A 17,666-nucleotide genomic window follows, 5' to 3' on the forward strand; every position below is an offset into this window, starting at 1 on the left:
TAACTCATATATTTGTAGTCTGTATGTCGAGGAAAAGTTTTTGGGTGTCTTTGTGAGTTGGTGTGTTTAGGGTATGTGGTATGTGTGTGTGAGACATTCATATAATGTCTGTCGGACATCGATTTGTGTGTAGGATGGGAGAATGTGTGGGTGAGACTGTTGTGGGCGTGTGTGTGTTGAGGTGGTGTGAGTCAGGGGTTGGCCTGCCTACGATCCATCCTGGGTTTAACCAGGCTGGATTGTGTGAGGAGCTCACAAATCCTTGAAAGATTTGGACAAAGTCCCATCGGTGAGCTCCTCCGGCAGGCAAGGCTGCTTTGGCTGGGTCATGTAGCCCACATGCCCAGCCACCGGCAGTCGCCTTCCAACGACAACGGAGAGCGGAGGAGCACCGCTCACAACAACGAGCGGAGCGCCGGGTGGCTAAAGCACAGCAAGTTGGCACAGTAGGGGGCACAGGTGGTGCATCAGCCAGTCGTCTCAGTCAGTCGACCTGTGGCATCTGGGTCTGCCCCGTGACCTCCTGCCAGCGGGCGTTCGACACTTCACGTGGCCTCAAGGTGCACCTAGCCTGGCACAAGCGTCGTGGTGACGTCACCGCCACTTAGTGGCGAATGGCGGTTGTTGTTGCTAAGAAGGGGATAAAGCTGCGTGTGTGTTGGCGGGACACGGATGTGGTGTGTGGGTGGGACGTGTGTATGCTGGCAGTGGAGCATGGGTGTGTGTTCCCATATGGGTAAAGAGTCTGGGTGTGTGTATGGAGTATATGGGTGTGTGTATGGAGTATCTGACAAAATAAAATACGATAATCTGCCAAAACGTTACAATAATATTGTATCTATCTCAGAGATAGCATGGACGTCTCGTTATTACGTTTTCTTAACCGGTTACTTTGTATGACTTTGTGTGTGTGTGTAAAACAAATGTGTGTGAGTGTATAGAGCATATATTATTTTATATCGAGACAATCATAGGGAAGGGAAGATCTCATCTTCAATACTTTCCAACAATCAATCATTAGACCTTCAACTTGTCAGTCCACGCGCCTGTTTCTGATGGTTAATTGATCAGAAGTCAAAGATGCACCACATGCTGTCCTCAGCACATGATGCACACGCTGTCCGTATGCTACAGCAGACCTTACGGTGTCTTACATGACATCATTACAACTAACCGGTCAACATTATGGGTTTGGTAGGATTGGAAGGATGACGCTGATTGTAACAACGACCAGGGCATCTCTTTGCTCAGTGAGTTGAGAAACTCCCAGTTGGTTTCAGGCAGGAGCTTTCCTGTATGTATGTTGAACTTCTTTCGCACCGTACGTAGCCAACCGTTCTAATCGGAGGTCCTGCATGGATGCCATGTGCTCTGCCTGGCACATGCCAGGGGATGACGTCACAGTCACTCAAGTGGCGTTGAAAAAAGGTGTGCGCGTGCTCAGGCCGTGTGTGTAACTGTTGGTATAGGTCTGTAGGACCTGTGTCTGTGACTGTGTGTCGGACGTGTGTCTGTGCGTGACTGTGTTGACATGAAGTGTGCGCGCGTTACTGTGTGCGTATGATGTGCGTGGTTGTGTGGTGCACTTCGCTTGGCAAAGGCACCGGGGGTGACGTTACCGCCACTTCGTGGTGAAGGTCGGTTGTTGTTATTGTTTGGAGAGCGGGAGAGTGGTGAAAAAGTAAAGCCTGTTTGTTTGTTCATCATTTTGACACCGGCAAAAAGGGTCCCATAGGTAGAGTGGTGGTTAGCGCACTGCCCTACGACCCCGGAGACCCGAGTTCGATTCCTGCTCACGGCCAACGCCAGTATCAATTATATTATCTGAAGAGATCCTGGGCCTTCCCTAGGTCAACTCAGCCCCAAGTGCGTACCTTGTGTAGTGTGTAAACATCGCCACTAGAGGGAGACAGAGTCAACCGGGCGTGATCATGGCCACCCACCACTTCGTGTGCTGTGCTGGCCTTCATAGGCGCTCACTGACAGCACTGTCCTCAACACTCTGTTAGAGGCTATACGGGGGAAGGGGACGGGGGGGTGTGTGTCTTTGTGGTTTGTATAGGACGTGTGTAACTGTGTATGTGACTGCGTGGGAAGTATGTGTGAGTGTGTGGAATGGAGGTGCGTGGTTCGTGTGACTCGTGCGCGTGTGTGACGCACATGCGTGGGTGGCGTGCTGAGGCGCGTGGGCTTCGCTTGCTCATACAATTCATCACAATATCTCATCTATATCCACCGCTGAACAAAGCCACCTCATATTATCGCCATCCCTTATGGTCCTGCTTATGTATTTCTGCACATTTTAAATATATATTATTACAACTAAAGCATTGACTTTATTTCAGTTTTGCAAACGCATAAACATAAATAGTTAACGTATTAACTGTCTCAGGTTTGCTGATGACATTTACCCATTGTAACAACCAATGTTAATGAACTACAGCAATTGACTGATTAAATTAAGATAGAATAAAGATGAATACAAATGAATGTACCGCAACCATCATGGGACCTCCTTTTGTCAGTACCAAAAATATGAGAATAGGTTTTACCTTTTTTTCTGGCAACAAACAGGTGTTAAGATGTTAAAACACCAAACTGAAACCTTTTACAAGGAATCATGTTTGCATTAACCACATATACTTGTGGTCAGAATGCAAACAAAAAACATACTCTGATAATATATGCATTGTCTTTGAAACTGATTGGTCCACACCAGAAACAGCTTTCTTTTGAGCCTAGCATCAAACGGTGCTAGACCAGATGATGCCAAAAGACCAGAGGACGCCTTTTATCCATTAGATGACTATATAGTACAGTGTTCGGTATTTAAAATATAAAATACCCACGTGTGTAGTGCACAGTATTCATGGGATTCAGAAGTGCGGGAAACCACAGGTGAATGGGAAGGCAGCTAGAACCGGCGCCAAACAATTACCCAAGCTCTGTGAACCTATATTTGGATGTTTGGCCAACTCCATGAATTCGTTCTTATATATGTGGGAGGATGCGTGAGTAAAAACCCACGCTACGAACGGGCAGCAACAACTCAATCCTCGAACAGATATAAAATAATCCACTTGCTATACTGCCAATTCATGACCAATTCTAGATTTGAAGCTTTCGTAACTGCAAGGATTCATACTCTTAGGTTTTTTTCGGTAAAATCACGTAGGTAAAAAAGAAATAAAAAAGAAATATAAATATTTAATTTGTATTATTTGTATTATTATTTGTTATTTATTTATTTTTGCCTACGTGACTTTAACGAAAAAACCTAAGAGTATAATTCATGATCAAACCAGGAGGTGGCGTTTCACGTTTTCACTTCCAATTGTAAATAATTAACAAGTGGCCGTTGCCAAAGGTCAACTGGTACAGCTTATCATGGTAACCGGCTATTGGTTCACAAATGTTGGGTTTTTTACACGCTTTCATTTAACTCACTCTGTTGTTGTTGTCGTCGTTGTTGTTGTATCCTCAAATCTTGTAACTCAATTTTAACCCACTTCCCAATGTGGTATCGACTGCAACTTGGTATACTTATGTCATACTGATGATAATACTATATTCTATCATAAGAAATATATATTTGTAAACATTTTTTTTTATATGTTATGTTTCGGCTTGGGTCTAATTGTCCACAGTCAACTGACGTTGGCTGTAATTGGCCACGGTCACTTACGTTATGGCAAGCTTCGGGGCCACTTCCTGGAGTCGTGGAATTCTTACATTACTAGTACGGTACATTTCATAAAAGCGTGTTTAAACAAAAAGTTTTTTTTAAATATTATTTTTTCGTCTTAGCCAGGCCACCAATACCTGAAGATTTGTTTCAACCCAATTATGTTCCAGCTGTGAAGATCAAACGTGTGGAATACTGTGTACGGGGACAATGGTTACATTGGGCATTGATAACAGGGGGGGGGGGCTCTCTGTTATAATAAAATATAAAAACAGCTCAATATTATTAATGGTGACTTTTCGTGGTGGTCCAGATGTGTTGTAACCCCCATTACATTCTCAATAACGTAATATTTTTAAAAGGTGTATTCAAAAACGTAAAATAATACGCAGTAAACTCAACAAATGTGTCAGTATCCCTTCCTCAAAAAGGGAGGGGGGGTATACATATACAATAGGCAACGTTTCAGGCAATTGCCCTTCATAAGCATCTGCAGTCATACAATTTTGATTTAAAGCTTTCGTGACTGCAGGGATTCATATTCTTGGTTCTTTCGGTAAAGTCACGTAGAAGGGAAATAATAAAATAAACATGTGTTTTTTTTATATTTGTATTATTTTATTACTTCCCTACTACGTGACTTTACCGAAAGAACCAAGAATATCTGCAGTCGTGCTTGCGAATCGAATTCGTGATATTAGTCGACTCGATTAACCTCGTGCAAACAAAAATTGCGACTCGATTCTCCACTGCTATAAACGAAAAAATCGATTGCGGAATCGAATCGCCGAGTAGCGTCGAGCGGATCGATCAACACCGCTGTCATGGCGCAATGCGCGTTGTTGCTGCTGCTACCGCCGCTTCTGATCCTCCTCCTCCGCGTCTCTGCAGCTCCGGACGAACCCCGTACGCGCCTCTCGTTGTCACTCTTTATCTGCACGTATCTCTCTCGACTCTCGTTGCTGGCGTTGTTCATGTGTCGAGTTAGAACTTCGCAGTCGGCGCCGAGAGTCAGAGGCCAGCAATGGCCGTGATGCTGGCGTTGAATGTTCGCGCCTTTCACAACCACGAGGGGGGAGTCGTCGTTGTTGTTGCTGTTTTAGTTGTTGCTGTTTTAGTTGTTGCTGTTGTTCTCTTTACGTTGCTTTGGCGTTTAACGGCGTGAGCAACAGCGTTTCGCCCGACGAGTGTACACCAACCAGCGCATCTCCGCCGCAAGCAAGTGGAGATGGGAGGTTGCCCGTCACATGCTGCGTTAACGGTGGTGTGGTAGTGAGTCGTGTAAAGTTGTGAGTCAAAAGTGAAAGCGTCAATGTTTAAAGCAGCACGTTGGGAAAGTCGTAGGACTCGTATTGCTGTAACCTCCACCCATCGTATCGTTTTGCTTTGGACATATGCAGCGTTTTGTCTGGCACTCGCATGGGTTGTGTATCGAAATATCAATGCTGTTATCGATTGTGAAGGTGGACGATTGTCGCGCCACGCACGCGTGTAAGTGTTCCCCATGAATTTAGTACGTTTTTGGAAGTCCTCGAGGTTATGCCATTCATGCACAATTACTCGTGCACGGCTTGTGTCCTTCCTCTCTCGCGTCTCGATGTTCCCCGAAATTATATATTCGCTGATCACCATGGCCTGCCAAAGATGACATTGTTCAGTTCACCTGACATTGCTTAACGCTTCCTTTAACACGTTGGGGCTGCCACCCGTACTGGTTTCCACAGGGAGCAGCCCTCTTTGAGTCGGCTGTCCTGGGAAATTCTGGCTTCCCAAGATATTGATAGTCGTGGTTTTTGTCAGTGGCATATATAATGCACACTACGGCAGACAATGTTCGAGTGTATTTTGATTAACCGGGTGTAGAACTCAAAAGATCCCTGGATCGTCTTATTTGCAAGAGTAACCATGGTCACCAAAATGAAAAAAAGCTAAACAAATCTAAGTAGAGCAATGAAGCAAATACAAATCGGAACAAAAATCAACTGTTACATGGAAAATCGAAAATATTGCTCAAACATCACTTAAACATTACATTCCCAGTCGTGTAGATTGTCTCGGACCGATTGTTTTTAGATTGGTAAGAGTATAATTACAATAAGTTAGGGACAAACCGATATAGGGGGGACTCTTGTATTAAAATACTTTGAGTTTTGAGATATTGTACTTCTAGTGATGTCTCGATGAATATTTTGTACCCAAGAGATGGCAACAGTAGTTATTCTCTAAGCTCTGCTAGCTATATTTCTATAGCACCGCATTTTAATTATTATTTCCTACCGATTACCTTATTTAGCATATCACCAAATCAACTAGCATGCGCCGGAGATCGTCAGATCCGCAGAGGAACCTGAACGGCAACATTCATTGGCACTGTCCCATGCTCCCCGTCTTCACGAGCCCACACGCCCCACCGTGGAGTTTAGTCAAACAACCCCCATGACCCACGGCGAGAGGAAGTTATGCAGCAGTGGATTGACAAAAAAAAGGACTTGTGTACATTAATACATTTATTTGGAGATGTTCCTAATTTGATCCGATATGTATCCATAAAAGTGTATTCTAAATACTCTACAATCTTAGGCTTTCGCAGGTTAAATTCAAGCTTAACTGAAGAGTAAACTCAGGATACTACTAACGTCGTGATTTGTATTTTCTTTCTACCTACGTGACTTTACCGAAAGAACCAAAGAGTGAGGATACTACTGACATGTGTTTTAGCTGCAGACTAGCTGCCATTGACTAATGTGCATTTGATCCTTATCCAGGAGTGACCTGAGACACTTGACCCACAACTGATGCTAGTGATCAGCCTAAAAACTATACAGCCATACAGTTGTAGAGGGCAATAGCATATGTAAGATTGCATGCCTACCTTGCGTAATAAAATCTCTATACTGTACAGGGTGTGGTTAAAGCCATGCTTGTAATTTTTCTCACAGAAAATATTTTATAATCCAGAATGACAGCAATGGTACCTATTTCTCAACGTATTCTCCATCCACAGCAAATTTTGCACCCATGTAAAAGTGCATGCATGCCCAAAGCAACATAGAAAGAAGTGTTTCTTCGCTTCAAACCTATCAGGACACGTCTTCAGTTCGAGATCTGATTGTAATCGTTGCCCACTCAAGTGCTCAGATTCTCAAAGATGGAAATCGCAGGGAGCCAAACATTCCCGGAACGCATTGTCACCAGTGACGAGACCTAGATTCATAATCGCACACCATAATTAAAGCATTTCAGTATGGAATGGAAACAGCATCTTTACCACCCAATTAATTCTGACACGATGATTACAGTACAATATTAATATGTATTATTCAGCCAAGGGCACCATTATTAACATTGTCTACTATACTCTTTCGTTCTTTCGGTAAAGTCACGTCGGTATAAAATAAAATAAATCGCGACGTTTTTGGCGCAACACATGGTCGGAAAGCACCTGATGACGGACGCTTGTGTTGCGCCCGAAACGTGATTTATTTTATACCTACGTGACTTTACCGAAAGAACCAAAGAGTATGGATTCCTGCAGTCACGAAAGCTTCAAATCAAGATTCTCCTATTTTACCTTCAGGATGTGTGCATCGCAATAAAAAAAGAAACATCTTGGCCTTCTGTCCAGAAAAATAGTTTTTCTCCAAGACAATGCTTGACCCTATGCAGCCCATGCCCCCACAGCCAAGTTGAACATCGAGGGTTTGGAGTTTCTCCCATACATCCAAATCAGGTGTTTCCTGACATTCGAGCAGAGACATTCTTCAGGCAATTGTGTATTGGCTTGGGAAGCTCTGCACTGTGGTGGAGACTTATGTTGAGTAATATTTGAGCTTCTATGTTCCTGGAATTGAAACACTGTTCTGCAAGAAAAAATCCAGGAATGACTTGAACCAACATTGAATATTTTAACATTGGTGTGCCTGTGGTGATTATGTGCTGTGTGTATCCTTGCAGGCATTTTGAAGATTGGCTCCGTTGAAGAGCACAATAAAACCCAGACGTTTTGCTTCACACCGGCTAAGTTACAACTAAAAGATATTTGGTTGACGATACATGTAAGACAATCATCACTTTTTGGTCTTACAGTAATTGCTCGTTTGATGCCGTAAAAATGTTTCGAAAAGTTCCGCGTTAAGCAAAAACGTAGAAAGCGAGGATTTACTCTACTGAATCACATTGGCACTAGAAAATCTGCCTGCAGTCATCCCATGGCATGACAACTAAGATGATGGTAGGCCGCAGTGCACTGTATAATACCGCTCGGCCACGCAGCTCCAGAAAGTAGTAAGTCGTCAACCACTCAGAATCCGTGTTGTAACGGGCACGTTCTGCGCTGTGCGTAAAGTGTCCCCAATAGAAGAACCGCGTTATAGCGAAAATGCGTTGTATGAACACGCATTAAGCGAGGGCTTGGCGTATTTTGTGTTAGCATTGGGAAGACTGAACGGGGAAGAGTATGCTTAGAAAAAGGGCTAATCAAGTGTCAGCAGGTTACATTAGATACATTGCAGTCGATTACCAGGTCTTCCTTAAACAGACTTTTGGTCACAATGAGCTCTTCGTGAAAAATAAGCTTTATATTTATAATACTGTATCTTGAATAACCATTTGGCTTGAAAAGTCATAGTTAAAATGTCTAAAAAGCAAAAGTGTAACTCATTTAAAGTGTTATTCAATTGCAGTTAAACCTCCAGGCATTTCCCAGTAAATCGAGAAATAATCTTCAGATATAATTTCCCAATTTAATTTCCCCATATGCAGAGGTTCCATATCAGCAGACAGCAGTAGTGTGGAGTTGTGAGCCCATTCCACTTCCCAGGTGGAGGTGAAGGGAAAGAATGGTGACGTGAAGTTGCTGATGGGGCACAATGCCACGGAGATTCAGCAGCAGGTGAGCAGCTGGCATAGCTGGATGTGGAGACGGGTGAGCAGTGGTTCCCGAGATGTCTACCACTACTTCAACCTCGCCAACCAGACCTGCTTCTGCGTGGAGACGAGCGGCATCTATGAAGTCAAAGTCATCCGTACCGGTATGACACTTCTATAGGGAGAGTATCTCATACAATATACTTTACAGTAATATGGGTTTGATTCATGTGTTGCACAAAACCATTTTCCTTATGCTTTTTGGTGGATCAGGAGCCCAGTTGACAGATAATGGGGGCAAAAAATGGCAATTATTTAGAAAATATATTGGCATTTGCTACAAACTCGTGAATTGTGCCTGTGGTGTGTTTGTGGCCTGGATTTAAATGCTTTGAATTTGCATTATGAAACATACAATTACTTCCAATTGTTAATCAACTGCTGGATAAAGGTCTTCCCATAGCATGTCTGCCATGGGGTTATTTCATATCATTTCACCATGCTGGTCAAAAATGAGTTTTAGGATTTTAATTGTGTTGTACATTTTATTGTAAATTCCAATGCTCTTACAATTTGTATGTGTTTTTGTTTTTTCAGCATTTAGTTGGAGGTTAATCGGCATTCTCCTCTTTGGAATGATTCTTTTCTTCTATGCTGAAAATCTTAGTAGGTATGCATCTTAAAATGCTCAATGCTTGGCGTTCCATGTAAGCCACTGTATATTATAGCCAATGTTTGACTTATGCAGCATTGTATAATATAACTTTGAGCATGCTGCTTTTGCAATTAAATATTCCTGGTAGTTTAAGAGCAATAAAACAAAACACCACTGTTGCTACAGCACACAACATTTACAATTTACAACCAACGAATCCAGTCAAGTACTGATACTGGTGCTAAGGGATCACGAAATTTTGCTAGATTTTTGCCACACATTTTTTATATTTTGAAATAATGGTCAAACTTTAAATCAAAGTTTTCAGTTGCTTGTCAAGCTTAACCGTCCATTTTAAGATGTCAAGGGTTTTTAGTTGGGAACTGTAAAACACAAATTGGATGCTTTATAACTGTAGGAGTGTAGCAGATTAGTGGCCACGATTGGGTCATCTCATAGCTGTTTGTCATGTACTTGCAGGAGTGCGACATTCTTTTACTCATCGGGTGTGCTCTTGGGGATTGTGGCATCACTGCTCATCATCATCTTTGTTGTTGGCCGCTTTCTTCCCAAGGTTTGTTGTTGGAAGAACATACACGTCACGTGACAGCCACCGGGTGCATATAGCACAGGCAGCTCAATTCTTTGTTTGCCATAATTTTCAAAAAGTGCTTTGTGGCCCTAAAATTGCATGGAGTGTAAATTATTACATGATGCCATTTTTTAATTTACGTCAATTCTCCCACATCACAGTGAATATCAATTGTTCTTGCATTGTCTCGAGATGCATAAAATATCTTGTCTTCGCACATTTTGTAACAGTGCTTTGGGTGAATTATCGTTTTGACAGTACCAAGGCTCTCGCTGATTGTTATGCAAGTGAATTAGTGCTTGAAAGGCAACAACTTATTTTAACATAAAGATGAATTGCCGGCTTGTTGCCATTACAGAGGTCGAGTGTTTACGCTATAATGGTGGGAGGATGGTCCGCTGCTCTTTATGCAATGCAGTGGACTTACCGCCACCTGGGAGAATTACTTGCTGATCACAAGATGTATGTTGCTGGTAAGTACACTTATGAAATATAGTCCTCAAGTTTCTTGATCAAACCCCACTCTTGTGAGAATAACTTGCATTTGGATAAGGGCCATGCTTGTAACATGTGAATGCAGGCTACCTGGCGGCAGTGGGCTTTGTGAGCTTTGCTGTCTGCTACCGGCTGGGACCTGTGACCAACGAGCGGAGCCTGCACATCATGACTTGGACATTGCAGCTGCTCGCGCTTTTGTTCATCTACAACGGCACGCAGATCTCCACGATCTCTTTTGCTATGGTGCTGGTTGCCGTTGCCATGCGCCTGCTTCACTACCCAGTTCGTGCTGTGGCATGGGTGTGCAGGTGAGAAATTGAAGTATGCATCCTAAATAAAGGTTTCCCATTGTGGACAGAAACATGTGGTAAATTATAACATCTATGTAATCACAACGCACTGATGAAAATATAATTTGTAAATGTTCTTAGTTTATCTTCACATTTGCCTTGGGTTTTCTAAGCTTGCCTTGTCCGTTTTATCATGGGGACACCTGTTTGGCCAAATTACAGAAAAGTTGGGTTTAAGACACCTTTTAAGCATCCCCCTGAGGTGCGCCTGCTGACGGAGGAAGAGTATCAACAGCAGGGTGAGGTGGAGACTCAACGAGCCCTGGAAAGTCTCCGCGAGCTTTGCCGCAGCCCTGACTTCCATGCTTGGAAAGCTGTCACGCAGCTCAACTCCCCAAGACGGTAAAGAGTCACTCCCCTACATACACCACAACCAGTGGCACAGCATTGCTGGAAAAGCTTGGCCATTTTCCAATCAGTATTTGATAGAAACCCATGTGTTTTTTTCATATCGCAGATTCTCTCCGCAAAATAACTATACTTTTTGTACTTCAGGTTTGCAGATTTCGTGGAGGGCTCACCACATCTCGGCCCACAGGAAATATCACTGCACAGTCAGCAGTACAGCCATCCATGGGAATTAGAAGATGAGTGGTACAACTCATTCAATGAAGATGAGGGTGAAGAGGAAGCCATCTCCAACCACCTCAACCACTCAGACTGACAACCAAGATGTCACACCACAGAAGCTGGTTAGATGACTGATTTAAACGAAGATATACTAAATGCATATTTAGGGCAACAAAATGCAAGCAATATCATCAAACAGCCTTTTTCTGTCCTTTAAATATTTTACGTGGTAGATTTTAATGTGTTCTTCTTGATATATGTGTATATATTGCCTTTTTAGATGCCGTGTTAACATTTTCGATCTATGAGATGGCAAAAAATATGGTATATTCAAGTCGTCAGTCTGTTATTTGTGGCGTGTTTCACGTACGACCATTCAGTATGGACGCTTGATGTTTGATTGTTAAACCAATTATGACATGGATTTAGCCATATAAATTCTGAGAATGCATGCTGCATACCTAAGTTAAACCATCAATTCAAGAGTAAGCATTTTGGTATTGCTAAAAGTATTTTTCTATATTGAGACAAATGAGCTTCCACTATCCCAGGTGAAGGAATGTCCCCTTCTGTATTGAGATAATGCTGTTCTGCTGGTAACACTTTACAATGTATTCAAAATCTGTAAGAGCAAACTAAATGTCCTTGTGCAACGTTAAGTATGCAGCACAATTTTATGCTCTTGGTATAAATGTACATATTGTATTGTGGTGGATTTCCAAAAATACTTGCACTGCTGGTCATACTTGCACTTCGTTTTAGTGAGCTCTAACAAGATTATCGGCAGGTTTGAATTGCAGTACTCTCGTATTCATTAACAAAGTGGTGCCTTGTAAAACTTGCATAGTTGAGAAACGTGCCTTTAAATATGCTCTGTTTTGTAGTCTTGATGACTAGTGTAATTCACCTGACCTCATTTGAGCCAACATTACAAATACTTCTCCAAGCATGTACAGAGGGGAACACATTTGTTGGCCGCTTGCAGTTTTATTTTTCCTACTGAGTAAAGTTGTAAATGTATAATCACGACTTATGAAATGTGATATTTTATTAGTTTTATAAAATTTTTACTGCTTTGCTTCGTTATTAAAGTTTATTAAATTGGGAAGGTTTTTGAATGTTTTCTGTAACTGCAGGTGAATATACCCTGTCAGGAAATTATCATCTTGAACTTTTCTACGTAGGGTCTCTTCATCATAATAAACTGACAGCCTGACCGTTGCAACGGGTACGGTCGCAGCCCATTGGCCAGCTGTCAAGATGCAACGGCCAGCACATCCAACAACCATCTAGTTTAACACGTAGGCTTTTGCGACCAATATCATCCATAACCATCTACTAGTGCGATTGGCTCAACAGTGCTTACTACATTGGTGGGTTGTGAGTGGGAGGAGCCAATTAGTGGAACCGTTCGAAACTCAGCCCGGGAAATTTTTAGAGATGAGGGTTGGTTAAAGACAAATTCGCGTTGGGTTTGATGAAGGGCAAGAAGTGTCTGAGATGATTCTAGAAGTTTGGAGGGGAGACTTGCTTTATAAGGGCTTGAGAAAACGTCTGGCCTCACTCGGGACGACTCCGTGCGCGTTGGTGTTAACGGAAATAAATTTCCTCTAAACTACGTGGTTCGATTCCTCTATGTTATGTCAGTGTAATTCAAACATGTGCTGCTTATAAACACGATACGGCAACAATAGTTTATAATTGGTAATGGTTAATTGTTGTATTTGTAATAAAAGACTTGACCACGATATCTGGCTCAGTGTCCTTTATTCGGTCCGTACTGCGTCCCCACACGGCTGTCTCTCTTATTCTCTCTGCTGGTTCCGATGTCACTCCAGTCCACATCAGCAGCCCCGCTGCTGTTCTTGTCGCTCTTGCAGCCCCACAGCAGCTCCGCTGCTGTACTCTCACACAGCTCCCTTGGCTGTTCCTGCTGCAGCTCTGACGGCCTCGTGCTGTCTCGCCTTCTCGTCGCTCCTGCGACTCCTGGCAGCCACCCCGCTGCTCCTCACACACAGCCTTACTGCCTATCTCTATCTGCAGCTTTACACCTCCCAGTAGCTCCCTACTGTTCCCAGGGTTGGCTCCCGCCTCTGACGGTGCCCCCTCGGCTCGTACGCCCGCGTGGCCCCACACCTTTCCATTCACACCCCGACTGCCTTCTCCTTCCGGTTTACCCGCTTAAGGACCCCCTACCTTTCACCCACGTCACCTGGCTCCGCCTCCTCGTGACGTCACATCCGGAAGGTCGCTTTCGCCCGCATTACACCACCCTCCCCCATAGAAAAAACCCAGCCGACCTCGGCTGAACAACACCAAAGCGTAATGCGGTGAACCGACCTTCCCCCTTAAAGGACACTAAGCATGCAATATAACAACAAGAACAACACACAAGTAACATCGACGAACGTACGAAAGCATGCGATAAATACGACGACAAGAACAATAACAACATACAATCAACGAAACGTAAGCGATTTGGAACGAGTGCGGGTCGCCGGCCCGTCCCGGACGGTCGGCGGCCCACTTGTAGAACGGGGACGCGATGGAACACGAGAAATGACAGGGGGTAATTCCCCTGCTGCGATTGGAAGTCCACCGACATCTCGTGTCCCTGACGAATCAGTCTTGGTCATATTCGGCGAATGCGCCTGCAGCGGGGTCGGAAGGGTCGCCGGGCTTGAAGGTCCCGCAGCCTTGGCAGGCGCCCTCCGAGCAGGCCCACTCCTCCCCCGCGGTGTCACGGTCGGCCTGTCTGGAACAGGTACGACAGGCGCTCTAGCAAGATCAATGGACGCAGGCGGGGAAGAGTCAGAGTCAGCAGCAACAGACCCCGGCAAGGCAACATTGGGAGATGACGCATCACGTAGGGGAGCAACATATGGTTTCAACCGCGACGTATGAACAAACCAACGGCGAGAACCAAACTGAACGCGCGCCGACTGTGGATTGGGAACCTCAATGAGGCGCACAGGACCATGCCAAGGTTTGTGCAATTTAGGAGAGGTCCCCGGCCGCACCTGCGGGCAATGGAGCCAGGCCAGGTCTCCCACCTTCCAGGGGCACTCCCCCTCAGACCGCCGAGCATACCGCTCGTTCCGGGCCTGGGCTTTGGCCGTAGCCACGCGGGCGTTTTCCCGCGCCTCCGTAACCCGGCGAACCGTGTCCTGAATGTATTCAGGGAGTGGTTTACGAGGTCCCTTCACCCCAGTACCCAATTGCACATCCACCGGAGGCACGTTTTCCCGACCATACATAAGGTAAAACGGCGAATATCCTGTAGCCGCATGGGGCGTCATCCTGTACGCCGAAAGCACTCCGGGGATGTGCAGATCCCAATCCGATTGCTGTTCACTCACAGTATGGCAAAGCATGGCAGACAATGTCCTGTTCAGCCGCTCAACCATACCATCCGTCTGCGGATGGTATGGAGATGTCCGTATCTTCTTAGTCCCAAGGCCTGCGCACACTTCAGCCAACAATTTAGAAGAGAAATTTCGGCCCTGGTCCGTGAGGAGTCTCTCCGGCGCCCCCTTGTCCATAATGTACCCAAACAAAAAGGCGTCGGTGATGGCCGCGGCCGACTGATCGGGCAACGGCCAGGCCATCGGCCAACGGGAGAGATACTCGACCCCTACCAGCAAATATTTATTTCCCCTCGCCGATGGTGGGAAGGGTCCCAATATGTCCAGTGCCACCAATTCATTGACTCGAGACACCTGAATCGACTGGAGAGGCGGCACGTAAGGATGTTTAGGCGGCTTACGCCGGGCGCATTCAGGGCACGCGCGCACGTGCCCTACGACATCTGTCGCCATGCCGTGCCAAAAATAATGACGTTGTAACGTCAACAAGGTCTTCTGCACCCCTAAATGCAATAGTGTGTCACAATGGAGAGTTCTAATCAACTCAAATCGCAAGGACGTTGGTACCACCACACGCCAGCTTTCCTGGAACCTTTCTTGCCACATAAGCAGACCATCTCGGAGAGCGGTTCGCGGCCCCACAGCCGAACTCGGACTCCCCTTGTCCCTCATAGACCGCTTCCGCATGGACAACAACGACTCGTCCATCATCTGTTCCCGAATCCAGACAGACCGCGGCAGATTCAAAACCCCATCAGTCGGTCCCGGTTCCATCGGAGTATCCGACTTCCCGACGGCCAACGTGAGCGGCTGAGGGGGGTTGAGAATCGGCGAACACCTATGCGTCCCCGACGCACATTTACAAGGGGCGCGCCCTGGTAATCTGGAAAGTGCATCAGCGTTCGCATGGCGCACTCCCTTCCGATGTTGAATTTGGAAGGAAAACTCCTGCAGCGTGTCCAACCAACGTGCCCACTGTCCCGATGGCTGGTCCATTTTAAGTGCATATTGCAAGGCCGCATGATCCGTACGCACAATAAAAGAACGACCGTAAAGGTACGGTCGAAATTGCCGTAGGAAAAAAACAACCGCCAAAAGTTCTCTACGAGTGACACAGTAGCGTGTTTCCGCAGGCGACAAGACTCGGCTACCATACGCCACGACGCGCTCTACGCCCCCTTTAGACTGTGATAATACCGCCCCAATACCTGTGTCACTCGCGTCCGTATCGAGAATGAAAGGGCGATCAAAATCGGGATAATCCAATGTCGGGGCCGTAGCCAATAGATCGCGCAGACTCCGAAAGGCCGCCTCTTCCGGCTCTCCCCAAACAAATTTCCGTCCTTTACCCGTAAGGAGATGCAAGGGCCTCGCAATCGTCGCAAACCCCGGCACAAATCTTCGGTAATACGAGGCAAATCCCAAAAACCGTCGAACATCCCCCACAGAGGCCGGAGTCGGCCAATCCCGGACACACGCCGTCTTTTCCGGATCCGTGGACACCCCCTCGGCACTCACAATGTGCCCCAAATAACGGACGGACCGTTGCAGTAGGTGGCATTTCTTTGGTTTGAATTTCAAATTGGCAGAGCGCATCCTCGTGAACACTGTCTCCAGCCGCGTTAAATGTTCCTCAAATGTGCGGCTGAACACAATAATATCGTCCAAATATATAAGACACGTCTCCCACTGCAACCCCGTCAAAACGAGCTCCATCAATCTTTGAAACGTAGCAGGGGCCGCATTCAATCCCATCGGGAGGCAGTTGAATTGAAATAACCCCTGCGGCGTACTGAATGCGGTTTTCTCCCGTGAGGACTCGTCAAGGGGAAGCTGCCAAAATCCCGAAGAGAGGTCCAGTGTGGAAAAGAACTTAGCCCCCGACAATGCGTCAAGGGAGTCGTCCATACGCGGCAGGGGGTACGCATCTGCCACCGATATCTTATTCAATTTCCGGAAATCGACACAAAATCTCAAGTTGCCATCCTTTTTCTTAACCAAGACCACAGGAGCGCCCCATGGGCTGTTAGATGGCGATATAATGTCCGCAGCCAACATGTCTTCCACCGCCCCCCGAACGTGTTCTCGCTCCGCTGGACTCATCCGATGCGAATTTAACCGAATAGGGGCAGCGTCGCCCGTCTCAATGTGATGGGAAAGCAACGATGTGCGTCCCAAATCCAAATCGTCGGAGCTGAATACATCCGAATACGTCAGCAACAATTTACGCAGCGCATCACGTTGCCCCACGGACAGGGAAGAATTTTCGTCACATAAGGTAGCGATCCAACGATTATCCGAACTCCTTGGCTCGGAAACACCAGCGACCACTCCTCGGACAATCGTGCGTCGCAAACGCCGTAGTGGCATGTGCCACAACCGTACCGGCCGGAACACGGATGTTTTCCACCCCCGCATTAAGCACCTGTAAAACCGGTAATTGATCCGGCCGGACGATGGTCTGTGCCCCAACTAACGCCAATCCCGTTGTTATCGTGGCGGATGGTGACAACAAGACCCCTAATGCTCCTAGCCGATTGGGCAGGGGCTTCCGATACCGCAAGGGTATAAGCATCTGTGAACCAGGTGGGATGTCCACAGATGCGACGGACAGCGCCTGCACCTGTACGGCCGAAGCAGGTCGCCCCCAGGGCGACGGCAGAAACGAGATTCGACGGCCCCCCGGCAATTCAATACAATTCTCATTGATTTTAATCAAAATGGGCATCTTAGCCAAAAAATCCGTGCCTAGTAAGCAAGGAACCGCCAAAGATCTCGATATTAACACAACGCCCGAAGCCGACACATCCCCTATAGATATCTTAGCATCCACCTGGCCCACAATCCCCATACTACCCCCGTTTGCAGCGACGCAAGACCCATAAACCGGACGCACAGCCCCCGGCGGAATGCCCAACAGATGGAAAATGACATCCGATATAATAGTCGCAGACGCTCCCGAGTCGACCAAAATGCGCACGTCCACACCTTGTATGGACCCCGGTACAGTGGACGAACCCGTAGCGGCCGCGACAACTCTCCGTGCCAATTTGCGCCACTGCGTAACTGAATGACAAGGCCCCGT

The 17,666-nt window shown here is 46.1% G+C and overlaps 1 protein-coding gene across 3 annotated transcripts; it reads left to right on the plus strand.

Moving 5' to 3' along the window:
* The first annotated feature begins 420 nt into the window (after positions 1 to 420).
* On the plus strand, positions 421 to 12,957 carry LOC144943264 (nuclear envelope integral membrane protein 1-like). 3 transcript variants are annotated; one of them, XM_078870604.1, is made up of 9 exons: positions 4,483 to 4,591; positions 7,640 to 7,740; positions 8,505 to 8,715; positions 9,149 to 9,221; positions 9,687 to 9,780; positions 10,157 to 10,271; positions 10,379 to 10,604; positions 10,809 to 10,988; positions 11,142 to 12,957. In XM_078870604.1, exons 1-9 carry the CDS (start codon positions 4,510 to 4,512, stop codon positions 11,308 to 11,310), a joined length of 1,251 nt encoding a protein of 416 aa, XP_078726730.1. In that variant the 5' UTR covers positions 4,483 to 4,509; the 3' UTR covers positions 11,311 to 12,957. The 3 variants fall into 3 exon arrangements, with proteins under 3 accessions (XP_078726746.1, XP_078726730.1, XP_078726738.1); XM_078870620.1 differs by lacking the exon at positions 4,483 to 4,591 and adding an exon at positions 421 to 560 and having other exon boundaries at positions 7,640 to 8,715; XM_078870612.1 differs by lacking the exon at positions 10,809 to 10,988.
* The last annotated feature ends 4,709 nt before the right edge of the window (positions 12,958 to 17,666 follow it).

The sequence above is a fragment of the Lampetra fluviatilis genome, chromosome 2 (assembly GCF_964198595.1).
Source record: "Lampetra fluviatilis chromosome 2, kcLamFluv1.1, whole genome shotgun sequence".
Classification (NCBI taxonomy): domain Eukaryota; kingdom Metazoa; phylum Chordata; class Hyperoartia; order Petromyzontiformes; family Petromyzontidae; genus Lampetra; species Lampetra fluviatilis.

Bases quoted from the DNA above. Each gene is read 5' to 3' on its own strand.
- LOC144943264 (XM_078870604.1), top strand. From the start codon at position 4,510: ATGGCGCAATGCGCGTTGTTGCTGCTGCTACCGCCGCTTCTGATCCTC. The intron at 9,222-9,686 runs GTATGCATCTTA...ATGTACTTGCAG, and splicing joins TATGCTGAAAATCTTAGTAG to GAGTGCGACATTCTTTTACT. The intron at 10,272-10,378 runs GTAAGTACACTT...ATGTGAATGCAG, and splicing joins TCACAAGATGTATGTTGCTG to GCTACCTGGCGGCAGTGGGC.